Below are 18,320 nucleotides of genomic sequence, written 5' to 3'. Positions count from 1 at the left end.
CCCCTGTCTCTACCAAAAGTGAAAACTTAGCCAGGCGTGGTGGAGAGTGCCTGTAGGCCCAGCTTTTCCCTCGGATAGTTTGAGCCCAGGAGTTGAGGCTGCATTGAGCTAAGATTGTGCCACTGCACTCCAGCCTGGGTCACAGGGCAAGACCCTGTCTCTTTAAAGAAACAAACAAACAAAAAAAAAAACCAAAGTCTGAGCTCTTGAGTGCTGTTCTTCACTACCTCCCAATTCTGTTTTACTTTGTGGTTCATAGCTATTTTGGTGCTTTTAGTGCTTTGCCTTTATCATATTACTGCCATTATCATAATTATTACCTTATAAACCTGAACAAATAGAGTCTTTACTGATCTCCTTGCCTCCAGTTTTCTTTCTCTAATATATACAGAGAAGTTTAAGGAAAATAAAGATCACCATAATTGCAAGACTACTGCTGCTAACAGTTTTTTCCTAAAAAGTGGGCCATTTTCTCTCTTTCTCTCTCTATATATGATTTTGTAATATATTTCTCATGTTTTGCAATAACCTTCTACGCCAGGATTTAACACATTGCCACACTAGAAAAAAAATTTTTTTTACTTGGGGCCATAAAACTTTGAAAACAAAAGGATCCCTTTTAATTTATTGAAAAATTTGTTATTTTTTATTTTCTGTGTGTGAGTTATATGCAACTTGAAAAATAGTACATGGGGCTCTCAAGATGAAGAGATACGCGCTTTATGAGGCCCTGGGCTCAAAACTAGCATGAGTTGAATACGACTCACATGGCAGTTAATGTGTTAAAAAACATTTTCATAGAATTGTTAATTATTTGCAAGCCGCTAAAGGTATACTGTAAATAAAAGTGTTCCAAGGTCAAGAAGATTTGGGAAATGCTGAATTTATTCCATTTTTGAACTTTTAGATTTTTTGTGTTTTACTATGATAAATGTGATCAGTATATTTGTACGTAAGTTTTTGTGCACAGTGTTTCCTAACTAAAGGTCCATAAGAACTGTGTCAAAGGATATGACCATTTAAAAAAGTTTTTTTATAAATACACACAATGTGCATATATTTAGATAATTTCAAATTAAGATCATCCTTTATATATACTATTTTGTACCCATTTCTCATGTAAAATATGTATATGAACATTTCCATATTGTAAATGTTTTTAATAACACATGAAGAATCTTGTAACACCAGTGGTTGTATCTGTATCCCTTTTATGATATTTATATATTTTTATTATATTTCATTTTGGTTGGCCAACCTTTTGAGTTCCTTCTTAACAAAAAGCTTCTGAGTAAATAGGCACCTAAGAGCAGATAAGTGGCTCTTAATTCTAATGGTGAGAGCTCTTCTTAGTGTTTGCTGTTTTAGGGGCCCCAACAAACAATACCCTTTTCTCCCATTCAAGTTGAACCACTTGAGAGAAAAAAGGGAATCAAGCAGATAGAGATCCAAGTAAATATCATCAGTCTTATCAGTGGGAAAAAGCTGGATGATTGCAGTGAACATTGGCTTTCTTGTAGTCTTTGTCTCCTAAATTTAGACTTGGAAACTTGGAAACTGCCCACTGAGGGAAGAATCTTGTCTGCAGTGCATGTCCTTTGGACTGTTGCCTCATTTGTTATTGTACTACCATTCATTCTTCTGCTGAGCTCTTGCTTCTGGTTGGCATGCTATATGTCTGTCTCCATTTTACACAGACAACCTTATGAAGTCTGCCTGAAGAGTTGGCCATTTGTCTGAGTCTGACCCTGGCGACTCCCATCAGCAAGAGATTGATTGGAGAGGAATCTGTTGTCAACTTAGCTGGTATTCCATTGGGAAAGTCTCTACCTATCTGGTAATTAAGAGCTGTTATTAAAACAGATAGTTGGTAAAAGGCAAGTAGAATTGTTTTAAATTGGTTTCCAGGGTCCTCTGATTCTCTATCTCTTGTGTTCCGTTTGTCCCAGTTTTGCTGAAGACCTGTGAGCTGCACATGGTATAAATTTTGATTTGTGCCTGTTTTAGATTTTCTAATATCCCAGCTCACCAGTATAACTGCCACCATATTTGGACCTTAATGGCCTTTTCTATTCTTGGATGTTCTCCCCTGTTTTGGACCCATGAACCTAATGGGACTGTGGACTGTTTTTCTCTAAATTCTTTGGGATAGTACATGGCCAGACCTCTCCCATCCTTATATTTTAGAACATAGGAACTAATTTCTAATCACAATCTTGAACTTTAAGGTCCTCAAAATAGTTCTCCTGTGATCTTCTAACATTCTTTAGGACTGAGTTGTTTTTTCTACAGTGGAACCATGGTGTTGTAGTGCAGCTGCTGTGTCACCAGCCAGTTGTCTGGCCAGTGGTCCTCCCTTAGTGTGACCCTGAACTTTGAGCACTGGTACCCTATCCTTGGACTAACTGAGGCACGAAGATATTTTCTTCATTGCTAGTGGCAGAATTTCAAATGCATTTGGGGTCGAAAAGATTATTGGTTTCCAAGTGCAAGAGCTAGGTACCATCCCTGAATACATGGTCAGAATTGGCTATAATAAGCATCTTTGATTCTTCTTTATTCTCTTACAATATGGTGCCAGATACAGCTAGTTGTGCCTTTTGAACTGAATCATAAGCTACTTGATATTGCCAGTTAGTTACTAATCTTCCCTGCATATTTTATCATTTTTAACATGGCTGATTTACTCTTCTTGATAGATGGGGTGTGATATTTTTGCTGGTGCACAAACACACTCATGCCCTGAATATATAACGTTCCTGCCTAGACAGCAGGTTCTTGTAATTGTTTCATAGAATGTAGCAGTTTGTCTAAGGACAAAATCCTCTGGGTAGTGTGGTTGTTATTGACCTACCCTTATAAAATCTTCCTCACTGCAAAATCAGGCAGATCGGTGGCACAATTAGATCTGGATCTTGTCACCCAATCCTGTACGAAGTTTTAAGTGCTCTCCAGTAACTGACAAGTTGGATCCTAATTCATCTCTCCACTGCTATGCACCTGTGAGGTCTATGCCACAGGTCTCTTCTCTCTTTAATGTGTTTAGGTTAGCTCAGTAGCTGTAGTACCCATATATCCTTAAAGTGGTGCCTATTGAACAATGTATCCCAAATTCAGAGATACTAAGCTTTAAAAATGGATGTTTTGGAATTGATGAAATATATAGCATTAAGGTTAGCACTAGATAGAAATGATAATGTTAAAGAGCTCCTCAGCACTTGGTAAGGCCAAATTTGTTGCTCTAGCTCCTGACTCTCTTAAGTAGTTCTCCTGCCAGTTGGTGGTGCGTCTCACTGTATTGTGGCATGGATTCACTGCAGAACTTTGCTGGCCTAGGTCATGACCAAATTCACTTGGCTCTCTCCCAATCTGCTGCTTCTCCCCTAGGATGCTTAATTCCCAAGTGTGGCATTGTCATCTGATCCAGTTATGCCTTTTTTTCATTTTTATTCAACCCAGGGATATAAAAATATCCCTTTTCTCCCTCCTTCTCCCCTCCCACCCTTGGTTAATTCTTGGTCGTGCTTTTACCATGTAGATTTTAGCAGGAGGTTATCAACATACTGGACTGTTATGTTGGTTAGTCTGTCTTGGTTGGCTTCTTTTATCTTTAGAATATTGCTGGTGAACCAGAAACTTTGGTACAGAACTGTCCATGCCCATTCATCTACTTTTCCGTGTGAATTCAATTCTGTTAAAGCATAGGTCTTTCAGTGTTAGTGTCCAAAGCCATTCACTGAATTCATGTAGATCTCTAAAGTCTGTTATTAAAGATTCCATTCTACTAATATTTCTGGGTATGGCGTTACTCTGGGAGCAGTTGAGATTGAGACATATTTAGTCCTCTGCTAGCAAATGTAAGCTTTTTTTTTTTTTGGTACCAATTCTTGGTTTTATTTTATTTTTATTTCCTGTTTTTCATTTATTTTTTAAAATTTTTATTGATACATAAATACATATTCGTGGAGTACATGTTATATTTTGATACAAGCATATAACATATAATGGTCAAATCGGGGTTATTGGGACATGATTCACCTGAAACCAAATGTAAGCTTTAAGTACTGTTCAGCTGGAGGTTCCAGCCGCAGAGCTGTTCATATGCATTACTGCTTCATGAGGTATACTCTGTTGTTCACAGTTTGTAGAGGTTCACCTCAGAATGCCATCTGTATGTCCAGGCCAGTCAAAGCCAGATATCTGCAACTTTAATGTCATGTAGAATCCATTTGTAGGTTTCCTAGGGCTTTAATTTTCATGGATTCACAAGCCATGGATTTTACCTAACCCCTATAAATTACAGGTTTTATTAATCACTTTGCTAAGTCTCTGGTAATCTTAATTTGATCAGACCCCCTAACTCTGAGTTTAAAGTGATTCCCTCACATCCAGTCAATGTCTGCTGCTTCTACCTCACATTCAGATTGGCCTCTTTAAACTGATATTTTTGTTTATCCCGTTGTGCCTCCCTTAATATAAATTCTAATTTTCCCAAAGCCCACATTCTCGGGGGTGGTAGCTTCATGAGGCTAATTTAAGTCCCTGTATCAAAAATGAAGTTCCAGGGACCCTCCTGGTCAATCGTCTTGTGAAATACAAGCTGACCACTTTGGCCTAGCAGAGTACCAGGACTGACCTTGGAAAAGTGCCAGATCCGAGAGTCCAGGCCTTTCCTAATCCTGGGCCCTCCCTTCTTTAGAGATTCGGTTGGCCTGCTCTCCCTCCTATCAAAATTATACATGACCTTGTTCTGAGCCTTACTTAGAACCAGTTACAGCTTTTGCTTTCTCATGAGAGCTGAGTATCTTAAATTGATAGCTGACAACCCTGTTGGCAAGGTTTGTGGCTTTACAATTTGGACAACCCCAGTTACTTGCTCTCAAAGAGTGCCCTGACTTTATCTGGTGATGCCTGGTTGGCTGGTTATCCCCACATCCCCAGATGTCTATCTTAGATTCTCTCGGGACCTATCTGATTTGTTATTCAGAATCTTAGGCATACAGCCATCCTTTTTGTTCATGGGCCTATATGTGTGTTTTTCTAATATATAAAATTAACCTTATGTCTTTGTCCTGAACAGCAATTAATGAATCATGTTCTAATTTTCCTTAAGGCCAAGTTGGCTAGGTTCTTTTTCCTGAGCTGCTTAATTTGCCCACATGTACTAAGAAACCACTGTAATGTAAGGTTGACTGAGTGTTCCCTGGAGTTTGCAATCTGAAAGAGCCTAATAAACACATAGCTTAGTGAAGTACGAATTATATTGTATTTCTAAACCCTTGACCTCTAATGTTACTTGTTTATCTGGATATAAGGGTAAGTGGTGACAAGATGATAAGCCCCTGAAAATCCTAGATTAATAATATATATTAATTGTATTTTGTTATAGAAAGACAGGAAAGGTAAAAGGCACCAAAAATAATTTTGGCTAAAAATATTTCTGTTTTTGATTTGAGTTCAAGGTAAATTAACTATTTTGTTTTCTTTTTTTCAATAGGGTTACACATCATTTTGGAATGACTGTATATCATCTGGATTGCGTGGCTGTATGTTAATTGAATTAGCATTAAGAGGAAGGTTACAACTAGAGGCTTGTGGAATGAGACGTAAAAGTCTATTAACAAGAAAGGTAAGAGAAGTGCTGAATAGCATGCTTTTAAAAGAGTTTATACTGCTTAAAATGAATGTTCTCTACTAATAGCTTTCAAAAATTAAAGTGGAAGTTGATTTTAAAGTTATCTTTATTGAATTGTGTTTCCATAGCCTTTTTTCATTCTTGGTTTCCTGATTCTTTGTACATATGATGAATAATGTAATTAACTACTGGGATCACTGGCTACTGCAACTTACATCTTCAGAAAAATTCCATATTTCATTTGCTGCTTTTGAAAGCCATAATTTTGAAAGACTTGACATAAAAAACCTTAGAAGTGCTGCCGTGCAAATTAACTACCCATAGGTTGTTGATCTTTTCATCAGAGTGTGAATGCTTTTTAGATCTGTCTTCTCCACTGTGAAGGGGTGTGTAGGGTTAGATGTTCCTTGGCTTCTGTAGTAAAATAGAGATATTATTGGCTAGTTTTTAGAATTTTTAACTTTGACCGCAATCTTAAATAATCAAGACTGTTTCTCTTCCAGTCTCTCATTGTGTTTCTCAGGGGCATGGTGTTTCAAAACTAATTTTTCCTTAGTAGAGTATCCTAATCCAAAAGTTTTAGGTAAGAACTGAATATTTTTTGGTTTGATATGCTATAGAGAGCAATAATCCTGTAGGGAAGAAAGCCATTAATGTATTCTAGAAAGTTATATGCAAAAAGTAAAGATGTTATTAGAAAAATTTCTGGATGGATTTTAAAATTAAGTGTACTCTAGTCATTTAAAGTCAGGTCGAGTCAGCTGGCATATTAGTTAAAAAAAAACTACCGTTTTAGATAATTATAAAATAGAATAGAATTTTTATTTCATATTACTGTGCAATCATAATGATTTATGGGGGAAGAAAACCTTAGGAAGCTGCCATTATAGTTATCAATGAAATATATGCATAGGTTATTACAAATTATAGTAATTGTAAATAATTTGGCATTAATGTTATAGGACCCTGACCTAAAGTGAAAAGATTTTTATATTGGTTCTTTTTGTGGGAAGAAGAACCAGTTTGGTATTGTCTGCGATATCAGTTGATTGTTCTTTTGTCTGTTTATTAATCATATATTTATTTAGTGCTTAAGTGCACCATGCACATGCTAGGCCCTGAGGATACAGTCATGAGCAAGAGAGACACGGTCCCTGCCTATTTGTGCTTATTATTTTGCCTACTGGTTTGAGTGATCTTAACTAGGTTGTTATGTCTTTTGGGAACATACTTCAGTATGATTTAATTTGCTAATTTAAAAATAATTATTGATCTTATTAAGTGACATACATATAGAAGTATAAATTTTACTAAGAAAAAATAGCAATCTTTTGCCCACCCTTACTTATTCTTTAGTTCTGTTTCTGAGAGGCAACCATTTTCAGTCCTTGTATTAGCTTCCTAGGGCTGCCTTAACAAATTACAACATTTAGTGGTTTAAAACAACAAATTTATTCTCTTACAGTCCTGGAGGCTAGGAGTCTGAAGTCAAGGTGTGTGCCATGCTCTAAGGGAGATTCTGTTCCTTGCCTCTTCCAGCTTCTGGTCACTCCAGATGTTCCTTATCTTCTGGCTGCATCAGTTTCTGCTCTGTCTTCATACTGCCTTTCCCTTCGTGTGTCTCGAATGCAGAAACGCTTTGCACATTGCATTTAGGGTCCATCTGATTAATCCAAGACAAAGACCCTTTTCCCAAATGGAGTTCTGGGGTTAGGATGCGGACACTTTGGGGGCCACCATTCAATTATGATTCTCTTATTTCTTTTGACATTTTTGTGTGTGTTTTAAATAAGCTTATACTGCCATCTCTTGATACATCAGCTTGAGGCACTGTTTACTTTCTGTTAGAATAGATTAATATTTGGCTTTCTTATGTCCTGCCTCCCCTCCCCCTAATCTTTCTAATTGAGTTATATCATACAATTTTTAGCAAAACAGTAATGATTATTTACATTATTGCAACTGGGTTGATAACTGTTTTCTGTGGAGTTATGTTGTATATTTTCCTTTCTAATATACTGTTTCCCTCCCAGAATCTATAATTCTTTTTTTTTCCAGTTTTCTGTGTAGGTATTCTTACATTTTTCTTAAATGTTCCATCACAGAAAAAATATTATTAATTTTCAAATGTTCAGGTATATTAGATTCGACAGTCTGGGCTGGTTCTCTCTGGTTCTGTTGCATAGCTGTCCTGTGACATTGTATTCAACCCTGTGTTTTTTTGATCTTATATTTTCTTCTACCTTTTTGGGAGAAAACTGTTTTGAGACTCTGCATGCCTGAAAATACCTTTGTTGTATCTCACTTTTATTTTACAGTGTGGCTGAAAAGAGAATGTTAAATTTAATTTATTTTTCCGTAGAATTTTGAAAGCATTTCTTCACTGTCTTCTAATATACAGAATTGGTGTTAAAGTCTGGTGCCCTTCTTATTTCCATTCTTTGTGTGATACTTGATTTTTCCTCTCTGGAAGCATTTGGAATCTACTGTTATCCCTGGTGTTCTGAAATTGTATGATATGTCTTAATGTGGGTCATTTTAATTTCATTATGCTTGGGGTCTTTCAGTCTGGAAATGTGTATCTTTAGGTTTTGGAAATTTTTTGTATTTCTGGTGTCTTCTGTCCTCCATTTTTCTAGAACTCTGTAAGTTGGATGTGGATTTATGGCTACTCTTACCTTCTGGGCTATTTTTAAAGAGTTGTTGTCTAACCTTTTGTTGAGTTTTTTATTATGGCTCTCATGTTTTTGATTTCCATGAGCCCTTTCTTGATTTTTTTTTTAATAGTGGTTTCTTGTTTTATGGATATAATATCTTCTTTTAGATCTCTGAGAATATTACTGCTCTTTTGAAAATTTCCTTTATCTGCATTTATCTGTTTTTTCAGAATTATTTTTCTTTCTTGGTCTCTTCTTTATTGGATGCTTTCCTTAAAATGTTACCATCCTTGATTATCTGTATTTAGGAATGACCTCACCCCCCCCAAAAAAAAAACCCCACAAACAGACCAAGTAGAAATTATAGAGCATATTTATTTGTGAACCACACTTATTACTGAATTTTTTTCTTTTGAAAAAATGAAATACTTCATGAATTTGTGTGTCATCCTTGCACAAGGGCCATGCTAATCTTCTCTGTCATTTCAGTTTTTTATTCCAGTTTTTTATTACTAACTTTTAAAAGGAGTTTAGAACTTATTTTATGAGTCATTGAAGAGTTTTAAGCAGAAGCAGTGGAATGTGTTGATAAGATTTGGCTTTTAGAAAAATCATTGAGGAGAATGGCTTGAAAAGGGCTGAACCTAGTTCAGGGAAATTAGTTAGGAGACTTAAATTAACCCAAGTGAAAGACAACCAGATTAGGTAGATAGACTGTAGTTATGCCTCAGTATCCTCAGGGGATTGGTTCTGGGACACCCCTTGACTATAATAATCTATAGATGCTCAAGTTCCTTATATAAAATGGTGTAATATTTACATATAACCTATGTACATCCTCCTGTATATTTTAAATCATAATATCTAATACAGTGTAAATGCTATGTAAATGGTTGTTATACTGTATTTTTAAATGTGTATTATTTTTTATTGTTTTGTTATTTTTTTAGTTCAATCATTTTTCTCTGTAACTATTGTTATTTTTATTTTTTTCCTCCCTAATATTTTTGATCCATGGTTGATTAAATCCACAGATATGGAAGGCCGACTATGAAGGCAAGGATAATGGAGAAAAGTGATAACATGTGAGAGATTTAGAGGACAGAATTTTATAAGAAAAAAGATGATTCACTTTATACCCAGCTTATTGTGACCCTGATATAAGACCTTTTACAAGGGGTTGTGCATGAGATGTGCATCGAGGCCAGATTGCAGTGGATGTAAGGAGTGGGTGGGAAGTAAGAAGTACTGGCATGGCCACAGTGTAGACACGTCGCTTTTTCTCCTGAGGGCCTTCCTTTTTTTCTTGCTCTTTCAGCCTTTACTGAAAGCGTGATCTAGGATAGTCCTGTCCAATGGAAGTTTCTTCAGTGATAAGAATGTTCTGTATGTGTACTGTTCAGTATGGTAGCCACGTGTGTCTGTGAGCCAGACAGTTAAGCACTTGAAATGTGGCTGGTACAAAGTGAGACATACTGTAAATGAAAAATACACATTGGATTTTTGAAGGCTTAGAATTGAGAAAAAAAAGAATATTAAGTACCTCAATTTTAAAATATTTGTTACATGTTAATATTTTAGCTGTATTTGGTTTAATCCACTATATTAAATTTTCTTTTCCTTTTTAACTACTAGAAAATTTATGAATAGATTCGTGGCTTGTATTGTGGTTCTTATAATATTTCTATTGAGTCATAATGTCTCAGAGATAGATATTGTATATATATCTTTTTACTTTTTTTTTTAACAGGGACTGCAGTCTTTTATTTATGTATAAAATTAACAGAAAATGGGAACCCAAACAATGAAAAAGTGTCACAAGCACAATATTTTTCTTTACACTTAGGAAATGAATATAGTTTAAAGACTGTAAAAACCAGCATGGCTGAGGTTGAGGTTTAAAGCCTTCTGTACAAATTATTTGACGTCCCTAAGCCACAGCCTCCTTGTCAATGTAGGGTAATAATCATCGTTATAAAATTATTATGATAATGAAAAGAGATAAAATACATATATAGCTTGTGACCTACTATAAAAAACCAGCTCACTGTATTCTCTACTTCTTCATGTAAAAATATTTATCTGTAGACATAGACACTGAGGATGTTTGTTATGTACTTGGTGCTAACATCAGTGTAAACAGTTAAAGTCAATGCAGCATACTTAGCTTTTGCCAAAGACATTATTTCATACTTCATTTCCAGTGGATCAAATGATCATTACATTCACTGTAACATGAAGTTGAAAAAGTTTTTTACCAGCTTCAACTGAAAGATGCTCAAAGTGCACAATGTATGCACAGTATTATTATTTTGCTATTCTTTTTTTTAAATTTCAGCATATTATGGGGGTACAAATGTTTAGGTTACATATATTGCCTTTGCCCCACCCGAGTCAGAGCTTCAAGCATGTCCATCCCCCAGACAGTGTGCACCACACCCATTAGGTGTGAATATACCCATTCCTCCTCCCCCCTCCCATCTGCCCAACACCTGATGAATGTTACTACTATATGTGCACATAAGTGTTGATCAGTTAATACCAATTTGATGGGGAGTACATGTGGTGCTTGTTTTTCCATTCTTCTGACACTTCACTTTGTAGAATGGGCTCCAACTCTATCCAGGATAGTACGAGAGGTGGTAGATGACCATTGTTTTTTGTGGCTGAGTAGAACTCCATGGTATACATATACCACATTTTATTAATCTACTCATGTGTTGACGGGCACTTGGGTTGTTTCCACATCCTTGCAATTGTGAATTGTGTTGCAGTAAACATTCTAGTGCAGATATCTTTTTTACAGAATGTCTTTTTTTCCTTTGGGCAGGTGCCCAGTAATGGGATTGCTGGATCAAATGGTAGTTCTGCTTACAGCTCTTTGAGTTATCTCCATATTACTTGCTACAGAAGTTATACTAGTTTGCAGTCCTCTGTCTTTTCATCTTTTATAAGATTGAGCAGAAAGGTAAAGGACACCTTGAGGACAAATTTAAGAGAGGACTATCGCATTTTAAAAGTATTGGTAAATTTATAACATTTAAATAGTTACAACATTATAAGGTGATAAAACATTGAATTTTGGTATTAGAGAACTTCAACTAGAAATTTGTTGCTTAGCCAACAACATGAGTGAAGGCTATAGCAGTCCAATACTTGGCTAAAGTAGTATAGCATTTTTCTCTCCCTGCCTCTGGATTTTTCTACGCTTAATATGGATTCTATATCCCAATACAGTTTTGAATAAAATTTATAGTACTTGAAAATTTATGTAATCAAACCTGTTGGTCTTTAAGGTTTCTCCTAGTGGTAGCAGTTTTTAAAAAATGTTTCTCGCTCTTAAAGTTGTATTTCCTATTTAAATCTTTATCTTTTATTGTGGCATAAGCTTAGAAGAGCCCAGTCTTAACCTAATTTTTGTTCCCAATTTGTTAGCCAGTTGTTTTAATGACATTGAAAAATTTGTTTCTCCACCGATGTAAAATATTACCTGTAATAATATACAGATTGAGTATCTGTGTTAGTTTGTTTGCATTGCTATAAAGGAATACCTGAAACTGGGTAATTTATAAAGAAAAGAGATTTATTTGGCTCATAGTTCTGCAGGCTGTACAAGAAGCATGGCACCAGCATCTGCCTCTAGTGAGGGCCTCTGAAAGCTTTTACTCCTAGAGGATGGTGAAAGGAGGACCAGACATGTTATGTTGTGAGAGAGGGAGTGAGTGAGAGAAAGGAGGAGGGGCCAAGCTCTTTTAAGCAACCGTCTCTCCTGTGAACCAGCAGAGCAAGAACTCACTCATTACCATGGGCGGGGCACTAAGCCACCCCCATGACCCAAACACTTCCCACCAAGCCCCACTTCCAACATTGGGGATCAAATTTCAACATGAGATTTGGAGGGAAAAAAACATCCAAATTATATCAGTATCCCTTATCTGAAATGCTTGCAAACAGAAGTGTTGAATATTTGAGAATTTTTTGGATTTTGGAATATTTGTGTTATACTTGCTTTGAGTGTCCCTAATCCCAAAATCCAGAATCCAGAATGCTCCAGTGAGTGTCATGTTGGTGCTCAAAAAGTTTCAGATTTTGAAGGATTTCAGATGTTTAGATTAGGGATACTCAGCCTGTACTAAATTCTTAAATATAATTGAGTCTCTTTCTGGAACTAATAATGATGTTTAAAAAATGAATTCGGATCAGACAGCCCAAGGTTCAGTAATGAAAGGAATTACAGTGACTATAAACTGTCCTAGCATTTTGCTTTACTGATTTTTGTAGGATAGCTTTATTTTAATTCAAGCTAATGTGGTTAGATTTAATATTGAATTTCCTTAATGTAGAAGTAGTTTAAAATTTGAACTTTGTGCATGAACACTTAGGGCTTTAAGCATAACAAATTATTTACATAATTGTTTGTTTTTCATTTAATGAAACCAAGTCAGAAAGAGGCATCAGTGGATCATTTCATTTTTATTGCTTACATTTCAGGTAATCTGTAAGTCAGATGCTCCAACAGGAGATGTTCTTCTTGATGAAGCTCTAAAGCATGTTAAGGAGACTCAGCCTCCAGAAACGGTCCAGAACTGGATTGAATTACTTAGCGGTAAGCTGCTGTGTGTATAAACCAAAACCTGAATTCTATTTAAAAGATTGTGTAAAAAGTTTAAAATCCTTTTGAAAGAACCTAAATAAAATACCCAGAAGCTTGTTTGTTTATTTAGGCAAACTTGAAAGGGGTCAGTCACTGAGCGGGGAAAAGCATGATTTTTATAAAATTTCATCCTGTTTATCAAGACTTAGCAGTTATTGAATGAGATGTAATATTCTTCCTTAGAGCTCCTATTTTTCTTTATCAAAATTACTACATGCTACCTTATTCTGGATGGTCATAAGCAACCCCCAAACCACAGTTGCTTAAAACAGCAGTTTATTTCTCATTCAGGGTGTCAGTCAGTCAAAGGCCACTTCATTCTCCCTCTGGTAGCCAGGCAGTGGAAGCCACTAGCGTCTGGAGCAGCATCAGTCACTATGGCGAAAGGAGGAAGAGTGTAGCAACTCTGGCTCTTAAGTTTCTGCTCAGAAATGACATGTGGTTCATGTTTCCTTGGTCAGAACAAATCACATGGCTTCTCCTAACTTGAAGGAGACAGGGAAGTGCAACCTTAGGGAGGAGAACCTGAAAAATTTGACAGCACAATTGACTATGACATTTATATTAAAGTTGTTTGTATATTTGTCTAATTTCTTAGTTGGGAAGCTCCTTGAATATGAGACTTAAGTTATCTTGTTATTCCTGTCTGCTGTTACCTAAAACATAGCTGCTGCCTATATTTGTTGTCATTTCATCTCATCTTCAAACATACCACTATTTAGAGTAACTTTTAAAAACAATTGGACATTTTCAGAGATTGGTAATTAACATGGTCAGTTTTCTAACTTATAAATAAGCAGAGTTTTTAAAAACAATAGTCCTTTTAGGATGTTCTTTCAGTAAGATATTTTGTTTTCATATTTGTTTTATTTAAAAATTACATACACTCTATTCTTACCTACTAGGACAGTAATGAGCACTTTACACTTAGGGCAAGGGTCATTCTTCCTTCTTATTAATAGAGAACATTAAACTTAATTTTGAATTTTTTGACAGCCCTCTTGTAGATTTGATGTTTGTTTTTATCTCATTGAGTAAGGAAAACTTTAACTCCACTCCTCTTTCCCCCTTTGTGCTTGTGATACTGGACTTGTCTTCAGTTGCAATTTCTGTTGCAAGAATCTTTTAAAATTACTTTGCTCATTTTATGAGGGTTTCTTTGGTTAGCACTAAATAATGATAATCTACAAATCCACTCAGCACATATTGATACAATATATCACAACATCTATCACACTGTCAGTGCTCTCTGGGTTAGCCCTCCATGTATGCCTGTCAGTGACATGCAACATCTGACAGAGACTCAAGGCATTAATGTTAACTCCATGTTAAATATTAACAAATACAATTTTTAAAGATAGAAGTACCAATAACTTCTTTTCTTCTTCCCCTCTTCTCCTTCCCCGTCCCCTCCCTTCCACTCCCCTCCTCTCTTCTCTCCAACAGCCACAGAAGCTGTGAGCTAATGTAATAATTTTAACTGTCCTCTGATGGGACATTTTGTACATTCTCTAGAGATCACTGGCCCAAGCAATCTTTGGGTCATTCTCGTGTTGTATTGCCAATGTTGGCCTGTTATTGCTTCTGATGGTACAGATTAAAAGTTGTAATTTAGTTTCCAACTGGCCAAATGAAGGGTTTCTCAAAGATGTGTTACAGTGCTTAAACATTCTTTTTAGGGAATGTAACGAATTGTGCCTTAATTTTCCTGTTACTGAGACCCACTTTGGTGCCACTTAGCACTATGGCGATGTTTTCAGACTCTCTGCTCATAAACAGTTTCTTTTTCTTACATCATGTGTGCTAATGGCACATTGGGCTTTAGTTTAATAATGTATCTTAGACCACCAAATTTCCTTTGATAGTTTATATACATACCATATATTGGAGTGGCACACAGAGGATTGAATCTCAACATTTGAGATGACTGTATACTTCTTAAATTAACCTGTTAAGTGACATTTTATGAATGAAGCTTAGCAATATAAACGCTAACTGAACTTGGTTCTCAATTTGGGCTTTCTTGCACTATTCCCACCTGATTGAGCAGTGAAAAAATGAGAAGTCTAAAAACTTTTTTTCAAGTGTTTAAATGCAGTTAGGATTTTGTAAAACAGAGTGTCCATTTGAATTAGGAATTTGGGTAAAATGTGAAGCTGATACTTAAGTTATTTTTTTCTTTAAGAGACAGGGTCACACTCTTGTTACCGAGGCTAGAGTGTGGTGGCATGATCATAGTTCACTGTAACCTCAAACTTCTGAGCTCAAATGATCCTCCCACCTCAGCCTCCCAGTAGCTGGGACTACAGGCATGCCACCACACCTTGCTAATTAAAAATTTTTTTTGTAGAGATGGGGTCTTGTTGTGTTGCCCATGCTGAAAGCTTAAAGAAAAACACACACACTATCCTGTGAATTTTAGGTTGGCTGTTGATGCCAGAATATTGCCTGTAGCACTTCAGTTGCTTGCTCTTGACATGCATTAGGAATGCCACCATTTCAGAATAAAACAAGGGGAACCAGAGTGGGAGAAGGAGGAAAAAAAGCACATTTCTTTTAAGTTAAGAAAATATCTGCTTCCCATCTAATGAAAGTATCAAGATATCAGCTTGCTGATTATAAAAGGTTTTTTTTTACTGTAGTAAAATAAATATAACATTTACCATTTTAACCATTTTAAAGCATACAGTTCTGTGGCTAGCTTGCTGATGTTTAAATCTTTTAAAAATTTTAGTTGCTTCAAGATAGTATGTGGTATCAAATACCAGTTATTGCACCAGTACTGACGTAGGCGCTGTGAAACTTAAGAAAGAGGTGCTTTCAGATTGAAAGAGTCTTAAAATCCATTTGGGGAACAATTGTATCAGTCTAATAATTTGATAACAGATGAGAGTTTAACAGTATGGTTGTCTGAGAGTTCAGTAGTTCACAGGAAGGAGAAATTTTGTGGAACTTTGGTAGTTGGAAGAGAAAGTAGAACTTGGATTAGGCCTTCGAAGGGTAAGAATGAGACACAAAGAAGGAAGTGTACCTGTTCAGAGGAAGTTGAGGTGGTGGTAAAGTTGGTGAGTCTCCTCATACAGCTAAGTCTGTGCTTGCTACCTGGTGTTCAAAACTGTACTTTATCATTTAGGGAAGCGTGCATAGGTAGTAAGATTATATGTAAAAAGAGAATGATTAACACAGGTCAGTCTGGTGGTTACCTCTGAGGCAGAAGCAGCCGACAGGAGGCATCTAATACAGAAATAAATAATGCTATTAAACCAAACAATGTTTTAATAACCTAGGGTAGAGGATGCCCAGGGGTTCATTTTGTTATTACTTATACCCTACATATATACATGTTAAAATTGTTGATAAATTTTAAACATTATATATTAATTTAAAAATTAGTAAATATATATTTGAGGCAGGACTTTAAAAAGTTTAAAGACTACCATTATTTAAAAATAAATAGTTTCTGGCTCTCTGAAATTTTAAGACGTGGTTGATCAGTTTGGTCATAGGGTGTTGCTAGACTGCTAGATTTACGAACAAAGCTGCTTTTAGTTTGTAACACGATGTCAAGGAAGATGGAAGTTCCTGGCAGTGAAATTATTTATGTACCTGTGAATATGTCATTCTCCACTGAAGTGATTACTGGGCAGTGGACATACATACCTTTGAAGAACTTTCTTCCCCATGTATATTTCTCACAATTTCCTTTATTAAAAAAGCCAACTATAAATAAATTCTGTACATTTTAAACATTGTATAACTTATCAAGTCTTTTCAAATATAGATGAATAATTTAGGGACTGATGACTAAAAGCATGGATCATGGTAACACCTTTAACTTAGGCATTCCAGCACCATTCATCAAGCATTTATTACAGGGTCTTTAAAAGGTGTTCAGTATTTTTAAACCTTTGTTGTATCTTCTCTTTGGTAATCCATCTAATCCTCCTATCCCAACTTAACAGTGGTGTCTTACTTATGCTAAACTTAGGGATGACTTTATTCTTTGGATTTAGCTTAATTTAGTTCTTTTAAAATGCAGAAATTTCAGGATACCAAGATACTTTGACCAATCAGTTATTACACTGTATTCTTTTTTCCCGTGTTACAGATAGCATTAAACATTTAGGATATTTCCTACTCTATTTTAGCCCTCTGCTCGTGAGATTTCTTCATTTTTTTCAAATATTTGAGGAGATCTGAATAACCCACTATTTGTTGGAATGAGTACACAGTTTGTCCTCTTCCAGGGAATTGCTACAAAAGATGATGCTGGTTGGGTCCCTCTTTATTACTTCCTCTGAAGCAGAAATGATTGTCCATAATAAGGTCTAGTCATAAATGGAACACATTATTTAAAGATGGGTCTGTGTTTGGGCACTTCTCATTTTTAGTAGCACCATTAAAAGTAAGTTAGCTTACTTTGGACATAAAAATTTTTTTCACAGGAATTTTGTATAATGTTTCATTGGTTGTAATATATAAGGTTTAACTAAGGATAAAGTGAGGATAAACCTTAGTAAGAGAGTATGAGTTCAATACAAGATAGTAGTCATAAACTGATTAGTCCCACTTATTTCCCATGAGAAAGAAAAAATACTGTAGAACAGCATTAGAAGAATTTTTAGATTTTTTAGGTCTGCAAGGATAAATTTATGGTTCTCAGAATAATCCATTTCCTGACCCCCCTCCCCCAATTGTTTGGGAATAGATGGCTAAGATGTCTCTTGGGCACAGAGTCCCTTCGTGTTTGACTACTAAGTCAAAGATGAAATAAAGATGGGTAGTTTGGGAGTCATTCATTCTGCTACACTTTGGTTTTGTGACAACACAATCATATTAAGGACTAATACCTAATTAGCTCAAGTTGTCAGTACTTTTTGATAATTTACAAATTATTATTTGCTTGTTAATCTTAGAAATGAACTATAGTTTTTATAGACTTTTACATAAAGTTGGCTATTTATTTTATGTTGTATTAGTTTAAATTCCAAAAGTTAATTAACATAACACAATTACATAATTCTAGCCTAGTGTCTTCGGCTGCTTACTGTCTGCCATTGATGTTGGAAGACAAAAAGCAAAACCCAGACTGTGGTGGAAGATGCAGCAGGCAGGCACTTACTTGGGAGACAGTGTGTTGGCTCAATAATAAAAAGTGGAAGGTCCCACCTTTGGCAAAAGATGTGCGCCTCCATTCCAGGGATTGTGTTCTGCGCCTGTGTGCTTTGTTTCTTCCGCTTGGAATGCAGGCTCCTCTTCCTTTCGTGAGATGTTGAATCCTGCTGGTTTTCTAGATTTAGCTTGAATGTCCTTTCCCCTGTAACTTCCCTATCCTATAAACACCCCTTAACATTAAACCCAAGTCATTGCTTAT

At 35.9% G+C, this 18,320-nt stretch overlaps 1 protein-coding gene and 1 non-coding gene across 2 annotated transcripts in view; one reads left to right on the top strand and one right to left on the bottom strand.

Annotated features, from left to right (window-relative positions):
* The window catches only part of GOLPH3 (golgi phosphoprotein 3), a 48,122-nt gene that overhangs the window by 23,788 nt on the left and 6,014 nt on the right, over positions 1-18,320 (top strand). Inside the window, exons 2-3 of the mRNA XM_045566333.1 lie at positions 5,498-5,629; positions 12,784-12,898. Of these exons, the coding sequence (XP_045422289.1) occupies positions 5,498-5,629; positions 12,784-12,898 (247 nt within the window). The remainder of the gene's footprint in view (positions 1-5,497; positions 5,630-12,783; positions 12,899-18,320) is intronic.
* LOC123648708 lies at positions 8,707-8,810 on the bottom strand. The gene has a single exon (XR_006738732.1). It is a non-coding gene; the product is annotated as a U6 spliceosomal RNA (small nuclear RNA).

Source organism: Lemur catta, chromosome 12 (genome assembly GCF_020740605.2).
Source record: "Lemur catta isolate mLemCat1 chromosome 12, mLemCat1.pri, whole genome shotgun sequence".
In the NCBI taxonomy this organism is placed as follows: domain Eukaryota; kingdom Metazoa; phylum Chordata; class Mammalia; order Primates; family Lemuridae; genus Lemur; species Lemur catta.
Note: the sequence above shows the minus strand (reverse complement) of the source record. Positions and strands in the feature narration are given on the sequence as shown.